The sequence below is a fragment of the Mustela nivalis genome, assembly GCF_964662115.1.
Source record: "Mustela nivalis genome assembly, chromosome: 7".
NCBI lineage: Eukaryota > Metazoa > Chordata > Mammalia > Carnivora > Mustelidae > Mustela > Mustela nivalis.
In genome coordinates this window covers 79,178,100-79,203,435 of record NC_139026.1, presented here as the reverse complement: position 1 = coordinate 79,203,435, position 25,336 = coordinate 79,178,100, and the positions used below count along the sequence as shown (strand labels likewise).

Sequence of the window (25,336 nt, the reverse complement as noted above, 5' to 3'; positions counted from 1 at the left end):
CTCAATAAAAATCTTAGCAAACATTACAGATCTCAATGTCTGTAATTATAGAAAGCTTACAAATGCTAAATAACTTGCTGGAGGCCACATGACTGGCATGGTACAGAAGCAGGACTCTACACAAGGCCTTGGAGGCCTGTGGCTTCAGAGGCCACATCATCGTTCACTACCCATCACGCCTCTGTCAGTGAGCATGGATGACAGTAAGGAGGGGTGTGAGGATGAAGCAGCATCTAATTAGCGATGTGGTAACTGCTTAGCCAGGAGAGAGACCAAGGCAACTGAGAAGAAAGTATTTACATGTGTCTATGAAATCTCTTTTGGAAGATGAACAGAGAGGTTCTCTCTGGTAAAGCATTTATACTCCAAATCTCACATGGAATTATAGAGGGTCGATACCCATGATCTCATAACATGCTCTATGAAATAAGTTAAAAAAAAAAAAAACCTGGGAGCCCTTCTTTTTAAATATTTTCAGGCTTGGGGGTGCCTGGGTGGCTCAGAGGGTTAAAGCCTCTACCTCTGCCTCTGGCTCAGGTCATGATCCCAGGGTCCTGGAATCAAGCCAGGCTCTCTGCTCAGCAGGGAGCCTGCTTCCTCCTCTCTCTCTGCCTGCCTCTCTGTCTACTTGTAATCTCTATCTGTCAAATAAATAAATAAAATCTTTTAAAAATATTTTTTTCAGGCTTGTTTAGGCTGGTTAGGAGTGTAAGTTCCAGAATGAGAATAAACTTATCCAAACATTTACCACACACTAGGAAACAAATCTGTGAACAGGACGGAAAACAAAAATTCTCACCCACAAGAATCTACAATATACAGCAGTGTATCTGAACCCCAACTCTACTTCAGAAACACCTGAGAGCTTGAAAAGAAAAATACTGACTCGTGGGCCCCACTCCATGATGCATTCTTCGGATTTAATTGGTCTGAGGTGAGTCTCAGGCAGAAGGTTATTTTCAGCTACTTCATGGTTTCTAAGTGGGGCCAACGCTGAGAACCAGTGGGTCTAGTCTTATTAAGAAAGCATTTTGAAACTTCTTGTATAACAGCGTGTGAGAGCTGTTGTGAAGGGAAATGAGAGCTGCCATGGGAGAACAAACCCAAGGCACCGAACCTGCGCAGGGGGAATCCGAGACCACCCCTCAGAGGAAGTGACATCTGAATTAAAACCAGCAGGGAACACAGTCATCATACAAGAGAGGGAGAACCACCTTCAGAGGCCAGGGGTGAAAGGAACAGGCTGTCTTTGAGAACTGAGATGATTTCAGTTTGGCTAAAGCTCAGAGGGCGAGGAGGCTGCAAAACATTAATTTAGAGAGGGAAGCGAGCACCTTATAGAGTCTTAAGAAATTTGAAAGTCCCCAGTTAGAATGGCCAAAATTAGCAAGATAGGAAACAACATGTGTTGGAAGGGATGTGGAGAAAGGGGAACCCTCTTACACTGTTGGTGGGAATGCAAGTTGGTGCAGCCTCTTTGGAGAACAGTGTGGAGATTCCTCAAGAAATTAAAAATAGAACTTCCTTATGACCCTGCAATTGCACTACTGGGTGTTTACCCCAAAGATACAGATGTAGTGAAAAGAAGGGCCATCTGTACCCCAATATTTATAGCAGCAATGACCACGGTTGCCAAACTGTGGAAAGAACCAAGATGCCCTTCAACGGACGAATGGATAGGAAGATGTGGTCCATATACACTATGGAGTATTATGCCTCCATCAGAAAGGACGAATACCCAACTTCTGTAGCAACATGGACGGGACTAGAAGAGATTATGCTGAGTGAAATAAGTCAAGCAGAGAGAGTCAATTATGGTTTCACTTATTTGTGGAGCATAACAAATAGCATGGAAGACATGGGGAGATAGAGAGGAGAAGGGAGTTGGGGGAAATTGGAAGGGAAGGTGAACCATGAGAGACTATGGACTCTGGAAAACAATCTGAGGGTTTTGAAGGGGTGGGGGGTGGGAGGTCAGGCTACCAGCTGGTGGGTATTATAAAGGGTATGGATTGCATGGAGCACTGGGTGTGGTGCAAAAATAATGAATACTATTATGCTGAAAATAAATAAAAAATAAATTAAAAAAAAAGAAATTTGAAAGTCATGTAAAAGACAATGGGACGCGTGTGACGGCGGGTGTGTATGTGCAGGGGGTGGTTTAAGCAAGAGACTGATTTCAGATTGATTTGCACATTAGAAGAGCCCCTCTGCCTGCAGTGTTGTGAATGGACTGAAGGGGGCAGAACAGGAGGTTGAGAACTGGTTAGAAAGATGCTGTTGTTAACATGGCCATCGATGATGGATGACAGCCTGGTCCGCGGAAGCAGCAGTAGGAAAACTGAGAAATACAAGCTTATGAGAGTCAATTAGAAGGAGAGGTAAGTGGACAAAGGAGTCAAGGATTACTCCAGGAATTTCAGTCTGGGGCAACTGGATGGAGATTGAGAAACCAGGATATTCCAAGATAGGGATTTGTGTGTGACTCAAAGCTAATAATAATCATAACTAATATTTATTGAGAGCTTTCCAAGTGCTGGGCATTATGTTAGCTCCTTATATTAATATTTTATCTAGTCTTCCAAATATCCCCTGGAGTTAGGACATACTATAATTCTCAGGCTAGAGAAGACTGGGTATTTAAGAAGTTCTTGCCCAAGTTTACATATTCAACACATGGCAAAACCAATATTTGAACTAGGATTTATGCTGTTACCCACCAATCTATGCTGTTTCTCCCTGGCGAAGGTAATAAATAAGAACCAAGTGCAATTATTTTATTAAAATAAAACTCTAAAATTTGAAACAACAAATTGGGACAAGGTTTATAGTTATTTTATTTTCACTTGAAAGTGGTTATCACCAACTCTGCTGTAGAGAGGACATCGGTGTAATTATCAAATCTAGACATGACTTTATTCCCAAGATATAGGTTTCTTACAATCAACACTTAATGGAAGTTATCCTAAACGCATATGTAACACCCACAGATGAAGTAAAAAACGGTTTATTGTCTATCAAATTCATGTTTAATTTGATACAGAGATAATGAAATTGTTAAAAATTTAGATTGATTAGTACTACTAAGATTATCATGGCTGTTCATATTTTATCCCAAATGTGATGAGGCTGGGTGATGTCTTTAATAGAAAAATAAATAATGCATTTCAAAAGTTTTTGCTTGGATGGCAACAGCATTATTGATACAAGCATAAGAAATAAACATGAATTTAAAGTGGTAAATTAATTGTATAGCTAGAAATAACTTACAGCTGATGTGTCTTGGTCTCAATGAGCTTCTGAATGGTGAAATCATCAGAAAACGAGAAAAGTTTTGTGCCACATCCTCCCCACACAATGTTTTTTTCAGCTGAATTCATGGATTCACTCAAACACATCAGTGGAGTACTGACATTTCCTATATTTAGTATCTTCAAAGGAGCGGCTCCTTTACACTTTGCCAAGAAGAGAAACACATTCAACCAACTGAGTATCTGCGAAATGAAAGGCTGTAAAATCTGCTGCACTTTCTAAAAGCCACTTTTCCATTGTAAACGGCTAGAGATCTTAAAATAAAAATTCAAAATACATTTTTCAAAGGATTTATGAAAACACGATTCAAGTAGAATGCAGACCAATTTCTGTACAGGAAATAACCCAGGGATTACGCCCTGCTAGTTTGTCTCTCCTTAGGTAATCAGCTTTTTGATAATAAGGAGTATAAATGGGTAGGATGTTGGATAAATAGATGGAATCACAGATGCCTCCATGGAGGAAAGAACAAGTGTTTTACTGATAAATGAGAATCTGAAAAACAGAAAGCTAAATGATCTCTTCCAGACTAAAGAAAAAGTTTGTGACAAACCAGATTTTTTCCCCACATATATTTATAAGGAATTATCACTTCATTTATATAAAAATAGAATTACTTTCTTTTAACATTTTAAATCAGATCTCATTTATCATTTTATCTTTAGTTTATTCATATAAAATGTAGTCAGTCAACAAGTATTTATAGAGGATCTATTTTTATACAAGACTTTAGGAAAATAAGAAGATGAAAAGCAAGATTTATGATCCTTGCTCTTAGGGAGTTTACATCACTTAAAAGAGGGGTGGAAATAAGCATATATAAAATAAAAAACTTAAAAATTTTTTGATGTAGAACAGATTCAACATTTACCTTAACAGTTTTATCTTCAAAAATGGCTAAATTGCCATCAGCAGTTCCCACCAGAAGAAAGTTTTTTTGCTTGCTGAAAGAAAAAAATGTCAAAATTGTTATAAAAATAATGCTGATACTGACCAAGATGGCTGTAACATTCCCCTCCAGGCTGACTAAACTTTAGACAGGTTTCTATGTGATTATGGATCCCTGACCTCTCTTTTCTTTGGGTATTTATTTAGAAAACTTAACAATTGTAAATTATTTCTCTGCGGATTTGAGATACAAATCCTCCCAGCCTCTTATCAGTTTTAAGGCTCAGGCATGTCTCTCTCTGGGAAGGAGGAGGCTTCCTTTTGAAATGTAATCATCAAGAAAGGCAGGGCCACATCTCCCAGTCTCTGTGGAACCTGGAACCGTAGGAACCTAACTTCAATAATGCAACTAATGAATCTTTGAACACTACATCAAAAACTTATGATGTACTATATGCTGGCTAAGTGAATATAATAAAAAAAAATAATAAAATAGCAACAATTAGCAAACAACGATGGCCTAATCACATGGACCCCCCCTCCACACAAGAAGTCCTCCAGTATTTTTCCATTAGCTCATCCCAGTGTTGAAAACACTCCCATCTTTTGTTTCAGCAGAGTTGAGTTCAATTTCTGTCCCTTATTGAAAAAAATCTTAAATAAAGTCTTCCTGACCAATTAAATGCCACCTGATGAAATTTTTGACAATATCCAAATAATTTCAACTTCAAAAGTGCCAGTGGACTTTATATATCAGCAGCCAAAAACTTGAGTTTCATATTTTTCTAATATTTATTTTCCAGTATTGACTTAAACCAGAGCAATATATGGGTTATAATCTTAATGACTCTGGGAAATCATCCTGCCCCAACTATTACAGCAATCAACCTGTTACTCACAACTGCAATCCCACCATTTGGATAAACTCCTTAGAAATGAGATCCCCGCAACTAATAACGGTTGAGTCACCTACTAATAACTTATGCATTCATTTATTGGATATTTTCTCAATTTGATACTGAATTGGTATGTTTAAACCAGCACATAACAGGCTATTTATATTAAAAAAAAAAAAAAAAAAAAGGATAAAGGAAAACTCATCCCTGAAGAGAACCTACAAAGAAAAATAAACTGATGTGAGGGCTGGTAAGGAAATAGACCAGAGCTGAAGTAACACCAGCGGTAAGGCACAGAAATATGTTAAAAATTAGCAGTTTTTGCCACACAATTCAGTCATCAAAAATATTTGTAATTTTCTCCCACAGATCAAATTCACTATGGCACCTTTGCTTGGGAAAGGGATTGCAATACAAGCAAGTCACAGAATCGGTCATCTTTCCAAGAGTATGTCTCTTATCCCCATCTTCGGTATTGATGACCAGGAGCATGCCAGACTGTGTCCCACACACTATCCAGCTTTCCTTTTCCGCAGGAAGAGGCACCAAAGCTAGGCACAGTATTCTACTATCAATAACTTCCTGTTTAAAAAATAAAAATAAAAAAGAAATCACAGTTTGAAGAACTTGATTCAAACTTAAGTGACTAGAATTTGAAAAGAATGAAAATATTGTCATCCAGACATTTAACTCATTTTATTCTCTTGCTCTTAATTTTAAAAAACAATCACAATTTTACTTAACCTTTCAACAATAAATGAGTTAACTGGCAAACAATTTTGCCCACCTAAAATGCATCAAAAACTAGAATAAAAATTGTAATTTGCTTTTCGGTATCACTATTTCTCACTCCGTCAAAATAAGATGAGGGAACTGTTCAACTTTAAGAATAATGATTAGGCATAACATCTATTTAGTAAGGCAACAGACAAAATATTAGGTTATTTTTTAAGTTTAAAAAATTATCTTATATTTGCTAATACAATTTATTGATCCATTTTATAAAGTTGTGTTCAGATTTCTTCTCAGTCATGACCAACTGCTACATGGGAATGAAAGACTGGCTCCCTGGAGAGATCAATCACGTGCTCCTGCTCACACCCCAGAATTCCTCATGACTAAAGACTGAGTTTCCTTAGAAACTACATTTTTTGGAATTTCTTCCCCTGTTCTTTTTGTCTTCCTTCACTTCCTTAAAAGTTACTCTTTCCTTTGGGGCACCTGGGTGGCTCAGTGGGTTGAGCCTCTGCCTTCAGCTCAGGTCATGATTTCAGGATCCTGGGATCAAGCCCTACATAGGGCTCTCTGCTCAGCAGGGAGCCTGCTTTCCCCACCTCTCTCTTTGCCTACTGCTCTGCGTGCTTGTGATCTCTCTCTCCCTCTGTCAAATAAATAAAATCTTTAAAAAAAAAAAAAAAGTTACTCTCTCCTTAAATCACTTGTATAAGAAACTCTGTCTCAGGCTATTTCTAGGGATCCTAACCTAAGACACACATATATACTATGCTTTTGAAACAAAACACAGACTATTTAATTTCATGTAAATCCTCTTGTTCTACCAGAAAACTAAGTAATACTCCTATATTGTTTTCACTTAATTTCTTCCAAAGTAACTTTTTACACTCATACATGGTTTAACATCATGGGCAAAATAAATTTTTTAAAGTATCTGTAACTTAAAGGGCACTTGAATTTACCTCAGAAGTCTGTTTTTCTGTATTTAAGTCAAGAAATAAGAGTTGTCCTTTGTCACGGTGCCCACAGCCCAGCCAGATGCTTGCATTCTTGCTGTTATGATTTGTAGCGACCATGCATTCAACACTAAAGTTTTTAGGTATTGATATATGCCTCATCAGACAGATTAACTCAGCTGAATTCAAAATGTCAAAGACCTGAGAAAGTTTAAAAATAACAAAATAATGCATATCAAGTTAACATATGTCCTCTTGAAAGATCATATTATTGTGCATAATGTAGAACGACATGCTATAGCTCTATCAAGAAAAATCTAAACCTCTTCAACTGAGATCCAAGCCAAGCAAAGGATAAATAATCCAAACTACAGATAAAATTAAGTTAAAATAATACTTATTTTTAGACTAAGCACAAGACAGACTCTTTTGTCTGTATGGTATGTTTTGTAACTTAAAAAAACAGAAAATCTCAAAAGTGCCAACCGAACAGAAATTTGGCAGTCAGGAGCTGTTCTTCACCCAGTTCAATACTGCAGAGCTACACCATGTTACAGATGAACACAGGCCACCAATGAATGGAACAGACCTTCTGCCAAGCGAAAGGAAAAGAACTTTTGATCTGTGGTAATGAAATTCACAAGTCACTTCTAGATTCTGTTTTCATGTTTTTCTTTGAAACACTAAAGAACTAGAGTGACAGGGGAGTGGGTGGGGACCACTGTAAGGAAACAGAACCAGGACTCAGGAAACTGGAATTAGAACCATGACACAGCCACCAGGAGACATCACCTCGCACCTGCCAGAATGGCTAGCATCAAAAAGACAAGAAGTAAGAAGTGCTGGCAAGAATGTGGAGGAAAAGGAAACTTAGTGCACTGGTGGTGGAATGTAAATTGCTGCAACCACTATGGAAAACAGCATGCAGGTTCCTCAAAAAATCAAGAACAGAGCTACCATGGAACTTTTTTCTGGGTATATACCTAAAGGAAATGAAATCATTATCTTTAAAAGTTATCTACACCCCATGTTCATTGCAGCATTATTCCTAACAGCCAAAACGTAGAAACAACCTAAGTGTCCATCAGTGGATCAATGAATAAAGAAAATATGATATATATGTATGTATGTGTGTGAGTACGCACGCACACACACACACACACTGGAATATTATTCAGCCATAAATAAGAAGGAAATTCTGCCATTTGTGACAACATAGATGGACCTTGAGGACATAATGCTCAGAGACAAGTACTGTATGGTATCACTTATACATGGAAACTAAAATACAATAAAATAAAATAAACAAAATCAAACAAGCTTCTAGATGGTTGCCAGAGGCAGGGTATGGGAGGGGGTAAAATGGATGAAGGGGGTCAAAAGTTACAAAATTCCCGTTATAAGATAGGAATGTAGTGTATAGCATGGGGACTAAAGTTAGCAATACTATACAGTATATTTGAAAGTTGCTAAGAGAGTAGATCCTAAAAGTTCTTTATCACAAGAAAAAAATTTATAACTTATGAGGTAATGGATGTTAACAAAACTTATTGCAGTAATAATTTCATAATATATACATGCAAATCATCATGTTGTACACCTAGAAGCTAATACAGTGTCTATGTCAATTATATCTTAACAAAACCAGGGATGGGGGGGAATGTAGGGGAAGTAGCCAAGATAACTACATAATGTTTGTTAAAGTCAGTGTATGTACTCAGCTATTTTTGAGTAGAAATTTTAAAGGTGAACAAAAATTTTTCAAAAAGTTATGATACAAAATCAAGAGTCCACAACATAAAGAGGGTTCTTGTTTTGATCTATTAAAATCTGTCTCAGTTCAAAACATAGTAAGCAATCTATTTCTGACAATATGGTGGAAAATGTTAGTTGGACAAACCACCCATCTAAAAGCAACTTAAAATGCTAAGAAAATTATTTTTTTAACCTCTTAAAAATCTCACAACGTCTTAAGGACTTACCAGGCCAAAATATTAGTGAAAGAATCTAGTGAAAGACAGAGAGGTCAACCATACACTCAAGTCAGATATTTCCTTAACTGCACTTATCTATCGAAGGCAAACTGATGTGTGGTTTTCAATATCTTGTCAGCCAGTGAGAAGGAAGTTTAAATCTAGAGCCTGCTCAAAGTGGAGTCCAATGAAGGTCTGTTCCCAAAGGGCTACATATTTATAGTAAATGAGAAACAGAAATAAAGCCGCCCCATGCTTCCACTTTCTCTGAGAAAAGCAAAGGTGCCTGGGACTTTACAGATAAAGGCAAGGAGAGAAAAGAACCCTAAGAAATTGTTATCCACAAGCTTGCTCTCAAGAAGATTTATAGACCAGATTCCCATCTGGGAATAGTTAAAAACAAAAAAACAAAAACAAAAACAATAAAAACCCTCAAGCCAGGAATTGAGTTTAAAGCAATTTGCAGCAAGAAAACTGAGAAAAAAATGCAAAAGATCTGTATGCAAAATTATAAAACTATGTTGAAAAACGCTTGAGAAAACATTATTGGGAAGATAACCCACATTCAAGAATAGAACAACTTAATATCACAAACAGAGAATCCTCCCCAAATTGTCTGAAGATTCATTGCAAGTACAAACCAAATCACAGCAGGGTTTTTCATAAAAGTTGACAATGTGATTTTTAAATTTATATGGAAAAACTAAGCCCAAGAATAGTTAACATATTCCTAGAGGAGAAAAATAAAGAAAGAAAGGAGAACTCATAAAGTGGCAGAAATTAAGACAGGATAGTATTAGAGGAAGTATTAGAGGAAGAACAGACAAGTTGACCAATGCAAGAGAATACATGTGTGGGTGTGTGTGTATCTGATAAATTATAAAGTGAAAATGCTGGGGTGTGTGTGGGGGGAAGAGATCAACAGGAAAAAAGGGAAGAAACTATTTAATAGATGAAGCTGGAAAATTCAGCTACCCATATGGGAAAAAGGAAACTGGATTCAGATAAAAAAAATGTCAATTCCTGACGGGAGAACTTCAATGTCAAAAGCAAAACTTTTAACCATTTTGATAAAACCATAGGTAAATATTTTTGTGACTCTGGCAGAGATAAGGACTTCTTAAAACAGGGCCCCAGGGCACCTGTGTGGCTAAGTTGGTTAAGTGTCTGCCTTCGGCTCAGGTCGTGATCCCAGGGTCCTGGGACTGAGTCCCAAATTGGGCTCTCTGCTTGTCAGGGAGTTTACTACTCCCTCTGACCCTCTCCCCAACTCATGCTTCCCATCTCTTTCTTTCTCTCTCACTCTCTCCCTCTCCCCCTCCCAAAAGTAAATAAAATCTTACCAAAAAAAAAAAAAATAGGATTCCAAAAGTAATAACCATAAAGAGTGTTGTTAAATGTATCTGTATTAAAAATTAAAATATTCTGTTCATCAAAAGGCACTCTACAGGAAATAAAAAGGCAAACCACAAATAGGAAAAAGAAATTTGCAATATGTATAACCAACAAAGGATTAGTACTTCTTTTTTCTTTTTCTTAATTCATCTGTATGCAAATAATCCAATAGGAAAATGGGCAAAGTAATGAACAGGCATTTCCTAGAGGATTAAACATATATAATCAAAGAACATATAAAGAGATGGTCATCTTTGTTAGTAACTAGGAAAATGCAAATCAATGCAGAAGACTACATATCTGGAAAAATTAAGAACTTAGACGGTACTAAATTTAGGGAGAATATATAGAGAAATGTTTACCCTAACATATAGATGATTAAAGTATTAAGCTGGTAGAACTTCTTCAGAAAACAATATGGATAGTCACATATGCTACAATCCTGCAATTTAATTTCTAGGTCTATATATCACAAAGCAATTCTCATATATTCTGGACTAGGAGAGGGTACAAACATGTTCATAATAGCAAAAAACTGGAAATAAAACCAATACCCACAGACATGGTCATGGGTACATATAATGCTTCTCAAACAGTAGAATGGAATAGCATGAAAATAACCAAATGCTATGTTTAACAACCTCAGTAAAGCTTGCAAAATAAGGTTGGGAGAACAATGAAAATATTTCAGAACACGATATGACTATAATTCCATTTTAAATAAAAGATGAATATAGGAAAACCAAACTGGGTAGCAAACATAAAGAAAAGCAAGGATTATCTCAAAAGTCAGCAAAGTGGAAAAAAAAAAAAAGTCAGCGAAGTGGTAACGTCTATAGGGAAAAGAAAGTGATGCAATCAGGAAGAAGCATACAGGACTCCTGGGTGTTGGCAATGCTCTTTATTTTGTGCCATGGGTGGCAGGAGATACAGAAGTTTTGTTTTATCACTCTTTGTGGTATGTGTGTGTTTATTTATATATTTGAATATATATATATATATATATATATATGAAAAATTACATATGTGTACATACATATACTGGATGTTCTATAAAAAATATAGATAAATTTTTACTGTAAGAGTACCTGGGCAGAAGTAGGCCTTTCTTGAGGATTTTCCTTCAAACACTTTTTAATTAACTTCTCAACCATGGGCCATGGGGCACAGCCATATTCTTTAACTGGATCTAAAACATTCAAAAACATATTGTGCTACAACATTAGACAAAGCAGAACAATTACTTTGTTTCCTTTTCAGTGTATGTGAGAGGTCCAGACCATGCAAAGGGAAACACTGATCTCCTTAATCCTGTATTTAGTTTGGATCTACTTATATCACAAACTTAAAGTGATTTTGTTAACTTTATCTCTACTAGTGACATCAAAAAAGACTACCTGATTTTTTATTATATAAAAAAGACACAAATACTTGATTGAATAAAATAAGAGATTTTTCATTTCACACCTGCATTTCACATATACTTTGAAGGTATTCTTGCTCGTATAATAATTAGACTTCTATGGAAGTACTTTTTATTTTAATAGTTAAAGTTGGCAAGCATTTAATCCTCATACCCCACAGTAGGTTTTTGCATATTTCTTTTTTACAAGAGGTATGCCATTCTTCCAGATGGCATAAACTAGAGATCTGGGAACTGTCACTGTACAACTAACCAGTGAAATTAGGGCAATGACCCAGATTGTGTTGAAAGTTTATCCAAATAATAATAAATTTCCTTTTGCCAGGAATCTTTTAAAGGTCCCTCCAAAGGAGGTAGGTGAAACTATTTAAGTGAAAGTAAAAGCAGAAAATATGAGAAAAAATTTAAAAGAGTACTTTGTAGGGGGAACTGAAGTAACAGTCAAGGATGAATGACAATGTCCTAGAATTTTCTAAAAGCATGAGACAACCAATATGAGATCTGATTTCATTAAACAATCATTTGCTAATTCTTATTAATATTTATTACTAAAAATAATTACTATACATAATTCAAGCTTCTAGTCCTGCATATAAATCATCTCCCTCCAAGAAAATGAACATACTCCAGGCTAATGAGCACATAGTTACTCTTCAGGAGCATAGAAGTCACTAAGCATGGAGCTCTAACAGCAATGTTATTTCTGAATATTCTTCTAAGTATAATATCAAATACATCAATTTTAATTTGGGATTTTTTTTAAAGCCCCAAACTGCTATCTTTCTCATATGATTTCCATTAATGTGTCACAGGATTTAAGAATATTCATGCACTAAACAAAAAACTCATCAGTTGTGAAGTGAATTAAATATACAACTACAATTAAATAACTTGGAAATAAAGCTGCTGTTATAAAAAAATAATCTTTATTGTAGATAAAACTTACCAGGTAATTTTCCTTGTATTGCCAGTTCATCAAACTCATTTGGAAACTTCAAACCCTCTGCTATTCTACCTCCAGTTGTCAAAATGTCATAGAGTAGTAAACCAAATGAATAAACATCAGCTTGTTGGTTATAAATAACATTTCCTCTAGCAACTTCAGGTGCACGAAACCCTGAAAGTAAGCAGATGTATTAATAAATATGCCTAACACCGGGCTCATATGCCCAAGGAGGCATATTCTTAGGTAGAGATGTTGATGAAGAGTCAAGGAGATGAGTTCTAAATCAAGCCATGTCCTTTCTGTAAGGAGATACGTAGATCAAGGAAATTAACAGCCTTGTGCTGACATTTCACCCCAAAATCGCTCTTGAAAAATAGTAAGGATAAACGTTCAATAATTATTAAGTAATGTTTCATATTTAAAGCAATTAAGCTTAATCAGGGGGGAAAAAAAGAACCCTACATCATTTTCCTCATTCCTAAAAACACCATTCCCAGGGAAGTGTTTCAAACAAAGGAGAGGCCAGGAGGGCACTATTTCTAGACTTTACTCCAAGTCACTTTAACGTGACTGAAGTTGAATGCCTTCATTATTTTCAGAACTTGTGACTCCATTCCTTCTACCCAAATGGAAAAATGAAAATAAAACCACAACTAATGTAAAACAACACCTCAGGTGTTGGTTCATGACTAAAATTCTTTTAAAGGGAAATCAAACTTTTCATCTCACAATAGATATAAATCACTTTTAAATTCTTCACAAAAAAAGAGTAATTTCAACATGATTCATAAGAGTAAAAATATCAGCAATCTAATGAAATCTAACTATCAGAGGAAATTGGTTAAATGATGTGCACTACACATTAACTTAAAAATCATTTTTAAGATGACATGCTATAATGTAAACAAAAAGAAAATGTAGGATATAATTCTGCAAGGACAGAAAGTTATCAAATGTTGTAAAACAAATCAACTGAGTTAATTTTTTTAGCTATGATAATCGTATTGTGATTATGAAAACAAACATTCTTATTCTTTTTTTTTATTATTTGACAAAGAGAGAGAGAGGAAGAAAGAGAGAGAGAGAGAAGCAGAGGGAGAGGGAGCAGCTCCCTGCTCAGCAGGGAGCCTGATGCAGGACTCAGTCCCAGGACCCCAGGATCATGACCGGAGCTTAACCCACTTTGACCACAGCTTAACCCATTGAGCCACAGGGCGCCCCCCAACATCCTTATTCTAAGGAAATATTTGTCTGTTTGTTTAGGCATAGCAACATAATGTTTGTGATTTAATTTCAAAGTCTCAAGTTCTTACACAAAGAAAGCCAAAGAAAGGACAGTGTGGCAAAGAGTTAATAATCTACATGAAGGGCACATGGGTGTATACAGTGCTATTCATTCAACTTTCCTAGAGACTTAAACATTTTAAAAATAAAAATTTTTCCAAGAAATACATCTAAATGTAATAATGCTTATTTCCATGTGCTAAAATTATGGGTAGTTTTTATTTATTATTATTTATTTTAATTTTTTATACTTAGAAATTTTCTATAATGAACATATATGATTGTCATCATTTAAAAACATAGCCGGGGGTGCACCTCGGTGGCTCAGTGTGTTAAAGCCTCTGCCTTCAGCTCAGGCCATGATCCCAGGATCCTGGCATGGAGCCCTGCATCGGGCTCTCTGCTCAGCGGGGAGCCTGCTTCCTCCTCTCTCTCTGCCTGCCTCTCTGCCTACTTGTGATCTCTGTCTGTCAAATCAATAAATAAATAAATAAAATTTTTTAAAAAATAGCCAGGGAAATAAACAAGATGTCAATGGCTGAATTTGGAAAGTGTTCTGTTTGACCGAGCTTACAATCAGAAGACGAAGTGCAGCAGTCCTTCACCAGGCTGGAAGGACGTGAAGAATCAGAAAGATGGAAGGTCAGATTTGAGCATGACAGTCCCTATTGTACTGTTAATATTCTCCAGTTAACATGTTGTCACATTTGTTCATACTCTTTCTACAAACACACACACTCTCACCATTTTCCCATTATCTGTCTGTCAGTGTATTTGCCTGCCGCTATATACAGAGATATATAATAGCCGTTTTCTTAGAAAAAGAACATTTTCCTACAAAGCCATAATATCACACTCACACTCTAAGCTCAAGAACTGTGTTAGTAATTAGGACAGCTCTTAAACAGATCCCTAATCAACTGTTATATAAACATATAACAACAGCTCCTAATTCAATTGTTATAGGTTTTATAGATACTTTCTTAAGAAGTTCATTTGCTATGCAAAAAAATAACCCAGATGGGCAGATGAGGACTTTCCAAAGTTATTCCACTTTGTATGAATAACATAATCTTTCCAAAAATGTTGTGTGTTTTCCTAAGGCCACAAATAATGAAAGGTCAAGTCAAGAGTACTTACAAATAATGAGCTACTCATACATTAGCTAGTTCATCGACAATTTTTATGACTACCCTTCTAGAATTTAAGAGGGATTTTGGAGGTTACTATCAATCTCATGCAATTTATTATTCATCCAGCACATTTTGGGGGTATCTATTAGAACAAGTTACTATTCAGAGATGATTAAACCTTTCAGTCTATTTTTTTCCCTTGCTAAATTTACTCTTAGAAACACCAGGATTTGTAATTGTGGGAACTTAGAGCAGAAAAACCGAGGATCACATAGTCTAAATTTTCATCCAAGGCACATATCCTTTTACAACAGTTTTTATCCCTCTAGGCATCAATCCACAGATGTTAGAGCTACGCAGAAGGTTAGAATTTTTTCTCAGTGAGTCGAGGGACACTAAGAAAGAAAATTGTGAGGCCATGGAAAGAAGTATTTACTTCAACATGGAAATGATTTTAACCTTCTTATCTTCTCCCTTTCAAAATAAGTATCTTCATTGACACAATCCCCAGCGGGGGAACATAATCCTTATTTATATATTCTGGAGGTATCTCAACCACAATATAAGGCACTTCAAAGTGCTTTTGAAATTCATCCAATGAATTTCTAATGATTTTCTAATTTCTTGAACACTAACAATTTCTTCTAATCTATGGAGCAGTAGATGCCTTTAGGAAATAACTCCCCCAAATAGTAAACGCTAAATGATGATCTGCCTGTAATCCATCAAATGGGCTGGTCTGCATCAACTATGTTGTCACAGATCGCAATAAAATGACATTTAATCAACAAAGCATGCAGAGTAACATGAGACATTTGTCCCCAATCCATGCCTTTAAACACAAAAATGCATACTATATTGTTGTAATTTGTTTATCTAAAAAAGATAGAAAATCCATTTGAAAATCACGAATTTTAAAAAATACTGAGAAAACAGAAGACAGACTTTTAATAAATGATAATGGTGTGAGTTGTCTAAGAAAGAGAGGAGTAGCTGCACCACTCCATCCACCTAATAAGCTTTTGATAAGCCAAAAGTTTGAACGTAAATATAAACGCGTGAGGGTACTAAAAACGTATTCATAACTATTTCATCCCCTAATACTGCAATGCAAAAGGCCTTCCCAATCATTCTCTGAAGGTGGGTGGTAAGAGCTGAAGGCTGAGAGCTGGGCAAGGCACACTGTCTCTGGAGAATTTAAAAATCATAAGCAACTGCTGGCACTGGCAGTTCACCAGTGGGGCAGATCACCCCCATCATTCTTGTCCTTGGAGCAGCGCTGACGAAACATGTCAGGAAAATCAGACTCCAAAAAGTTAAAGAAACAAGTTGTTTACCTAAAAGATTCAAACTCTACAACAGCAAAATGCCATCAACAAGGTTGAAGAACAAACCCTACACTGGGAAATATCTGAATATATGGCAGGAAAATATTTGAATATGTAAGAGTCAACATGAACTAAAATCAGCTTTACAAATGAGTAAGAACAATGGACAAATGAATAAAGACACAAAAACGTACATAACATGAAAGGAAAAATATATGTCCTATATATTAAAGATTGCTTAGCCTCAAATAAAAAATAAGCAAATAAACACTTGGAAAATAAAAACATTAAGTTCTCACTTTTTGACTATTAATCTTGTGAAGAGTAAAAAGAACAACAAGTCCAGAATGGGAAGTGGGTGCTCTAATTTTAATATGGAGGGAATTTTAATTGACAAGCCTTTTAAGAGGCAATTAGTGTTTCAAAATTCAAAATATGCACTCCCAGCAATACCATGCCTAAGAATTTAATGTTTAAAACATCAGTTTTATAAATGACAATTTTAATTTACAATTATGTTAATTAAACCACTGTCAATACATCAAAAAATCAGAAAAAATTTAAATATACATCAAGATGTGGTTAAGTAAATTAGTGTACATACTAGCAATAAAATACTATGTAACTGCTAAAGCTGATGTTTGACATAGAAAGACTGCATGAAATATTAATTAGAAAAAAGAAAACTAAAGCAGAATTTATAATACATCTATAAAAAACTTAAGCACTTCCAAATCTAGATCTAGATATATCTCTGTATTACCAGACTGTTAAGATTTACTGCTGCTAGTTTTTATTAGAAACACATATTTTGACCTGTGTAATAGGATTTGCTGTTTTACCTCATGCCCTTCTGTTTTGCAAATCAAATCTTACTGTAAAGTGAACTAAAATCATGAGCCTGAGTTGCATCATCATGGAGACCTTCACCTCAAAAAGACCAAAAGGATTGGGGGGAGGGGGACTTGGGGTGTTAAGACCTAAGCTGCCAACATGATGTTTACCTGTCAGTCTAAACCATGAGAAGATCCTAAAAGCTCTTCTGCATGTACTTCGTCACAGGGGACTTTCCTGGAACTGCAAGTTCTTCCAAAATTTTCACCTTACATTTAACTAAACTTGTCACCACAGTAGTAAAAAGAATAAACTTTCAAGCTATTCAATGTCTTCACCATGGGAATTTCATTTGTGATGAAAATGAACACTTTTCAGGGGCGCCTGGGTGGCTCAGTAGGTTAAAGCCTCTGTCTTCGGCTCCAGTCATGGTCTCAGGGTCCTGGGATCGAGTCCCACGTCAGGCTCTCTGTTCAGCAGGAAGCCTGCTTACCCGCCCCCCACCGCCTGCCTCTCTGCCTATTTGTGATCTCTCTCTCTCTCTCTGTGTCAAATAAATAAAAATCTTTAAAAAATTAAAAAAAGAAAAGGAAAAAAAAAGAAAATGAATGCTTTTCATATTACCTGCCATTGGGAAAGGTTAGAAATAGGAACATCTCTTACATCTTTATGAAGGGGCAATATTGCCACATGATCTATGATCTAATATTATGAATGACCTATTGTGTTCATGGACCCTATTGTCACACTGAGGGGATACCTGTTTAGCATCAATGGCCCTCAAAGATTAGAAATGTCCAGTACTAACTGAAATCCCAAGTGTATGTTTGTTCCATTAGGCTGTTCAAATAAATCTTTTAACATATGTCACTTCTTCCTCTAGCTAAGATGAGTAACAGGGACTAGAGTTACCATCCTACATAAAAAAAAAAATGAAATACCAGGCAAAATATATAAAACACTGGACACTAGGCACAGAACAGTGATCCCTGAGAGAGAGCAAGCCTACAACGCGAGTCCTCTGAGAGCTTCCAGCCCACAGCGCAGGAAGGGAAATAAAGACAGCCTGATGCCCTGTAAGTAGACAGAGCACAAAGTTCAGGAAAGCAAAGGCAGCTAGAATGTGCCAGGCATTGTGTCCAATTCTTTATACGAATCTCTCATTAGCTTCCACAACAATCCCTGAAAAAGATACTGTTTTTAGGTACTATTGTTGAACCAAGAAAAGAAGGTAGATAATTTCTCTGGCCCCAGCTAGTGAACGGTACACCGAGAATTCAAAACTAGACCATCTGGGGCGCCTGAGTGGCTCAGTGGGTTAAGCCTTTGCCTTCGGCTCGGGTCATGGTCTCAGGGTCCTGGGATCGAGCCCTGCATCGGGCTCTCTGCTCAGCGGGGAGCCTGCTTCCTCCTCTCTCTCTCTCTGCCTGCCTCTCTGCCTACTTGTGATCTCTGTCTGTCAAATAAATAAATAAAATCTTTAAAAAAAAAAAAAAAACTAGACCATCTGACTTCACAGCCTATGTTTCACAGATTCCAGTCAGTCAAAAAGTTCACCAAGTCTTATCTGTCTTTGTATCTCCAGACTCCACTGTGATGCCTAGAATGTGCACCACTGAGCAAGATTCACAGTTACTCACTCTATTAACTTTTTGATTCTATTACAGGCTAATACTTTTAAGATCTCGAGTAAATACTTATCGTCTTATTCAAAGTTTTTCTATAAGTAGCACTTGCCTCCACTGTGATACAGTACCAAAATTTGAGCTGCCCCTCTATTCATGCAGGCAAGGACACTAGTTCCATGATGTAGAGATGGGAAATATTGGCTAGCAATTAAGAATATTTTTCAATGACTCCCCATCACTGAAAGATTCTATTATTTGGCATGATTTAAAAAGCTCTTCATGAGCTAGAGAAGTGTGATTCTGGGCTGTGTATCAGAAATATCTGTGCTTCAAACACCGAAGATGTTCTTGGCTCTTATTCTACACCAGTGACTCCTGATCTTGAATGCACACTGGAATTACCTGGAGAGATTTAAATAACATCGATGTCTGGGCTCCATCCCAGACTTAACTAGAAGTAAAATCAGAATCCCTGGGGGTGAGGTCCCAAGACTCATATATTTGAAAGTTCCCCAGGAGCTTCTTACTCATGAGATTGAGAGATTGAGGATTCCACTCCATGCCTGCTAAAATAGAATTATAAATTATATACCCCCCACTAGATACATTTTTAAAGAGCTACGTGCTATCTAATACTCAGGCAGAATTGAAAGACACTTACCCAATAATCCTCCATCCTCCATCTATCACCTAGACCGTAAGAATTTCTTGCAGTTATTTGAACAAGACAAGTCCTATTATACCTTACTACCATTGGCCTGGAATGTCTACTCTGGCTCTTTTATTTTTTTGTTTTCTCAAACTTCCAGATTATCCTTTAAGATATACTTCCAGAATCATCTCCTGTACGTAGGGAAGTCCTGGCAACTTACAACTCAGTTAATTACTTGATCCTTTGTGCTCTTATCACTATACCTTGAACTAGACCACCTACTGAAACTGACAAAATGCTTTATGATTATTTGTTTATAGTCCTATTTCTCTTGGCAGGATATGTGCTTTCTGGAGGGCAAAATTTACATTTATTCATGCACATTCCCCAAATCCATCATGAGAGCAATTGCTAACATGGTTGGAGCAACAGCAGTATGCAAAGACCTGTTCTATGCTATTTATGTGGATGATTTCATTTCACCCTTAAAACAACCCCATGGGGTAGGCATTATTATTTCTCATCACAATTTACAGAAGTGAACACTGAGCCCCAGAAGGTAAATCCTGATGAACACCATGCCACTATTAAGTAGTAGCACCAGTCTGATATTTGGCAAACATGCAATAAATTATTGCCAAAGGCATGAATAAATGAATAAAGAAATTAACATAATTTTCCCTTGGAGAATTATCATAACAATTACAATGTCAAAATAATTGGGAAAATATGATTCATTGTCTAAAAACTAATTTTAGAAATAATCTCTCAGATGAGCCTGCATTTTAACAAATGTAATGAGTAAATAAGGAAAAGATCCACATATAAAAATATGAGAAATTTAGGGGCACCTGGGTTGCCTAGTCAGTTAAGCATCTGCCTGTGGCTCAGGTCATGATCTCAGAGTCTTGGAACTCCCTGCTTCACGGGGAATGTGGTTGGCCCTCTGCCCCTCCCCCCACTCATGCTCTCTCTTGTCCCTCTCTTTCAAATAAATAAATAAATAAATAAATGAGAAATTTATGTTAAGTCTGACTACACATCATATAGTACACAGAAACATGTATTTTCTTTCCTTTTTTACTTTGAGACAAATATTGGTAGAGCATGTTTCATAATCTCTCTCAGATTATACTGTATTACCACAGAGTAATATTTTTAACCTAGCCAAAAACAACTGTATTTCTATGGATGTTGGCAGGGTTGAAGCCATCATTCAGCACCCACCTCAGTCAACAGTGCAACTGTCACGGGACCCAGAACTGACTGTCATTTCTCAACAGGATATAATATAAATATATCCATTTGACTGAGTTAAAGTTGAAGCTCTCCAAGTTATTTACAGTTGAAAGAATCTATCCCATATTTACCTTTAGAAATGGAAACAGACACTGCACCAGTCCTTGCCAATAGCTGCTGTTGTTTCTAACTTGCATTCCACCTTTGATGCTACCTGGCAGGGGCTCTGCTCCCCTGAAGGTTAGATTTGCATCTTGCATGACCCTATAGGCACATCTAATTGGCCCTAAGCTTTAATTTCCTTATCTGTAAACCAGGAATAGTAATAAGACCTATGTCAGACCACCATAAGGATTAAATGAGATAATCAACCCACACAAAAGTGTAAGCACAAGGCAGCACCCTGTCTATGCCACAAAAGGTCTGCTCCCATTCCCATCTTCTCTCACAAAACAGTAACGAACCTACTCTCAGATGCACACAACAGAGTGAATGCACCACAGTGAGGTCTACTATAAAACACACACACAGACACAGACACACAAGTTTAACAAATGCATGGTCTTTTGTTTCTCTAGAAGTTTCCAAGTGAAAGATTCTAACATTAAGAGATCCCTTAGGGGTGCTTGGGTGGCTCAGTAGGTTAAGCTACTGCCTTCAGCTCAGATCACGATCTCAGGGTCCTGGGATCGAGCCCCTCTCTCTTTGTCTGCCTCTCTGCCTACTTGTGATCTCTCTGTCAAATAAATAAATAAAAATTAAAAAAAAAAAAAGAAAGAAATGGGATGCCTGGGAGTGCAGGCATCCTGTGGGATTCCATTCTAAGATTCTTCTTCCAAACCTATACTTGACAATGTCTGCAGTTCACGGTCGCATCATTTTGCTTTGTTTATTTTGATTTTTCAGTAACTAAGATTGAATATTTAAGCCTCTTTAAGTACGTGTTAGAGTTACATGTGATCTAGGAGAGAGATTTAGGATATAAAGCCAAATAGCTGTGGATTCATTTTTCATTTAGATTGAGCTCTTTTCTTGATCACTTACTGGATGGCCTCCTCCAAGTACAGAATCTTGCCGACCCTCAGCTTACTCATTTTACAGATGAGAAAGTAAAAACTAACTTTCAGCCTTGGCAAGAGGCTGAGGTACCGTAATGTGTCTAATATACCTGGCACTGAGCCTGATACACAGCTGGTGCCCAAGAGATAATCATGTTATTGCTATTACACAACCCAGAGAGACTTGCAGCCAAAACATGTACTTTGAAAGGTTTCGGAGAGGGCACACACTACTTCCAGCATATCGCTATGAAAGACAAAAGAAAGGATACGTATCTGGCACAAAAATAAAACCACACATTGCAATCTGGGACCATCTGCTTATTCAAGTTCATAAGTAGGGTAGGAGGCTGAAGGGGATGGTTAGAGAACAAACTCGGATTTTTGCCTTCCCAGATATCCTCCACTGTCTTGTCTTAAGCAAGTGTTTTAATTGAGCACCAGTCATCAAAATGATGTAACTTTATTTATGAATAACAAACTATATAAGATTTCTCTGAATATGGAGATGTTCCTCTAAACATAAGTCAATTGCCCAATTTTCTATACCTGCCCTTGTCCTATGACTGTTTCTCACTAATCAGAACCTGAGATTCTGATGAACTTGAGACTAGCAGGAGACTAGGAGTTGAGAAAGGGAGGATCCTATAGAGTAGACAGTAACGTGAAAGATGTCTAAACATAAGACCACACAAACACAAGTATACAGGAAGTAGATTACCACTGGCAGAAAGTCAGTTAACAGTAGAAGTAGTAGGATTATTAGAATAGGCATGACAAATAGGGGTTGCGGATGACCCTAAAAAGGAACATTAGACTCGAAGGTAAGAAAACAGTGTCTGTGATTTCTGGAGAACATAAATATAATGGTATCCAGAATGGGAACGTTTCATTCACATAGCAACCATGACTCTTCTTGCTATATAGGGCCAAACAAAGAATCTGTACTATTAAGTATTGAAGTATTAGTGACTTAGAAATTTTGAAGAAAGAAAACTGAAGTGCAGTGCTTAAAGGCTTTAACTTCTGCACCAATCAGTAGGAAGAAAGTATGCCTGTATCAAGAACAGTACAATGGAAAACTCTGGCTCCACATCTCTACCTGAAACTCTCGGAGCCAGAAGTATTTAGGAATTTATAGTTTTTCATATTTAAGAAAGTTAGTAATGAAGCAATAATATAATTACAGAAACTCTCAGTAGGATTGGGGCCAACAAACACCCTGTACCCAAATGTGCTGTATTGCTGCCATGAAACATACACATATTCACATGGAGTTTGAGAAAGAAAGATCATAATAAGCATCAAGTTAGTTCAGGTCAGATTTTGCCACCAAATCAGTTCTTAAAAAAAAAAAAAAAAAAAAATGGGATGCCTAGGTGGCTCCATAGGTTAAGCATCTGCCTTCAGCTCAGGTCATGATCCTAGAATCCTGGGATTGAGTCCCACATCAGGCTCCTTGCTCAGCAGGGAGCCTGCTTCTCTCACTGCCTGCAGCTCCCCCTGGTTGTGCACGCTCTCTCTCTCTCTCATTCTCTGTCAAATAAATAAATAAATAAAATCTTAAACAAAAAAAAGTCTTTGGATTTCAAAGTTATAAAAAAGGGTTTGTGAACCTGCATTTGGTTTGCCTCATTTGTAGGTAAGTGTAAACAATACCTAGTGTAAAACTTCTACTGTTCCTTCTCACCACCTCCAGAACAACTAAATATTTTAAAAATTCAACTTTAAAAAATATAATTTGTCATTGAATAGTCTCTATTTTTTATTTGTTCTTTTCCCACCCCTGGAAAACTACATCAGTAAATCTTTTTTTGTTGTTGTTTCCCTACAGACTACAGTGATTAAAATCACAAAATAGGGGCGCCGTGTAGCTTAGTCATTAGGTGTCTGCCTTCAGCCCTGATCGTGATCCAGGGTCCTGGGACAGAGCCCCACATTGGGCTGCCTGCTCAGTGAGGCACCTGCTTCTCCTGCTCCCACTACCCCTCCTTGTGTTCCCTCACTCTCTCTCTGTCAAATAAATAAATAAAATCTTTTAAAAATTAAATAAATAAAATAAAATCACAACGTAGTAGTCATGATATTCACACAAGCACTATTGTTCAAACATGATAGGACACAGTGTTCTCTTGATTCTCCTGAATTTACAATGGAAGTCCCTGGTTGTCCATCCTGAAGAAGGAATTACCAAGCCAACCTTCTCACATACCTGGTGTGCCCTCCGACGTCTTTATCCCCATCCTACAGCAGTACTGAGCAATTCCATAGTCTGCAATCTTCGCAATGATGCCAGCATTGGGATAGAGGGTGAAGAGCAGCACGTTGTGGGGCTTTAAGTCACGGTATATAATCATGGCCGAGTGGAGGTATCTGCCAGAAAACGTACAGGTAGTGTCATTAAAATGTGTTTATATTATTACAACTTATGTCATGATTTCTTTAAATGTCTATGTCCATTATGCAGAGCCTTAAAACTTCAGTGCTAAGTTTGATCTCTCCACAGAGATGAAGAGATATCATAGAAGGAAATGAAAACATATAAGTCAAATACTGTAAACCAAGCTTGTGCTTTTATTTTTTTTTAAGATTTTATTTATTTATTTGAGATACAGTGAAAGTGAGAGATTACAGAGGGAGAGGAGAAGCAGAGGGAGAGGGAGAAGCAGACTCCCAGATGAGCAGAGAGCCCAACAAGGGACTCCATGCCAGGGTCCTGGGATCATGACCTGAGCCAAAGGCAAATGCTAAACTGACCTACCTGAGCCACCTGCGCACCCCAAGATTGTGCTTTTAAAACCAACCACCTGGGTGCCTGGGTGGCTCAGTTGGTTAAGCAACTGCCTTCAGCTCCGGTCATGATCCTGGAGTCCCAGGATCAAGTCCCACATCAAGATCCCTACTCAGCAGGGAGTCTGCTTTTTCCCCTGACCCTCTCTCCTCTCATGCTCAGCCTCTCTCTCATTCTGCCAAATAAATAAATAAATAAATAGAATCTTTAAAAAAAAAAACCTGACCAATAAACTAACACTAACAAAAAAGGTCAATGTTGATAACTGAGTGATTTAAACTTTAAGGCAAAACCAGTTCAAGCAAAGTATCAGCTTTTGGTGACTTTTCTTTTGTATACCTAAGAATTACATAAAAGGAATTCTGAATTCTCTCAAAGATCATTAACTATTTCAATTAGCATAAAATGTAAATATGTTAAATAAGAGTTGATCTTATTTTGATATAACTCCATTTAATAGTCTTGATGTGCATAGAACCATAGAGAAGTTTATCTTAGCTTTTAAAATTCTCTCTATTCCATTTCTCTTCTGATATTTATTTTTCTCTGACTGAAATGTTTCCTAAATTTGGGGAAAATATTTTCACCTTTTTCAATAATAACAAATCAACATAAAAAACCTATCCAACTATCAATACTGTACTCTGTTTGAAGATGTAATTTACTTTAAACCCAATTCCATTATGAATCAAGGTTAACAAAAAACATTTTGGACTGAAAGTTGGAACAAGTAAAACAAGGTCTTGGGAAAGGTGATCTTGGATGATGTTCAAGTCACTCCCTTTAGAGACTGATCCAATCAAACATAAGCAGTAGAGTGGGACATGGAAGGCAAAGATTAAAAAGTAAAATAACATTTCAATCT

At 36.8% G+C, this 25,336-nt stretch overlaps 1 protein-coding gene across 1 annotated transcript in view; it reads right to left on the bottom strand.

Moving 5' to 3' along the window:
* LRRK2 (leucine rich repeat kinase 2) overlaps positions 1-25,336 on the bottom strand; it is a 131,945-nt gene that overhangs the window by 6,578 nt on the left and 100,031 nt on the right. Inside the window, exons 41-47 of the mRNA XM_082740711.1 lie at positions 23,893-24,053; positions 12,525-12,695; positions 11,244-11,344; positions 6,794-6,988; positions 5,485-5,678; positions 4,184-4,256; positions 3,271-3,455 (exon numbers count right to left, since the gene is read on the bottom strand). Of these exons, the coding sequence (XP_082596837.1) occupies positions 3,271-3,455; positions 4,184-4,256; positions 5,485-5,678; positions 6,794-6,988; positions 11,244-11,344; positions 12,525-12,695; positions 23,893-24,053 (1,080 nt within the window). The remainder of the gene's footprint in view (positions 1-3,270; positions 3,456-4,183; positions 4,257-5,484; positions 5,679-6,793; positions 6,989-11,243; positions 11,345-12,524; positions 12,696-23,892; positions 24,054-25,336) is intronic.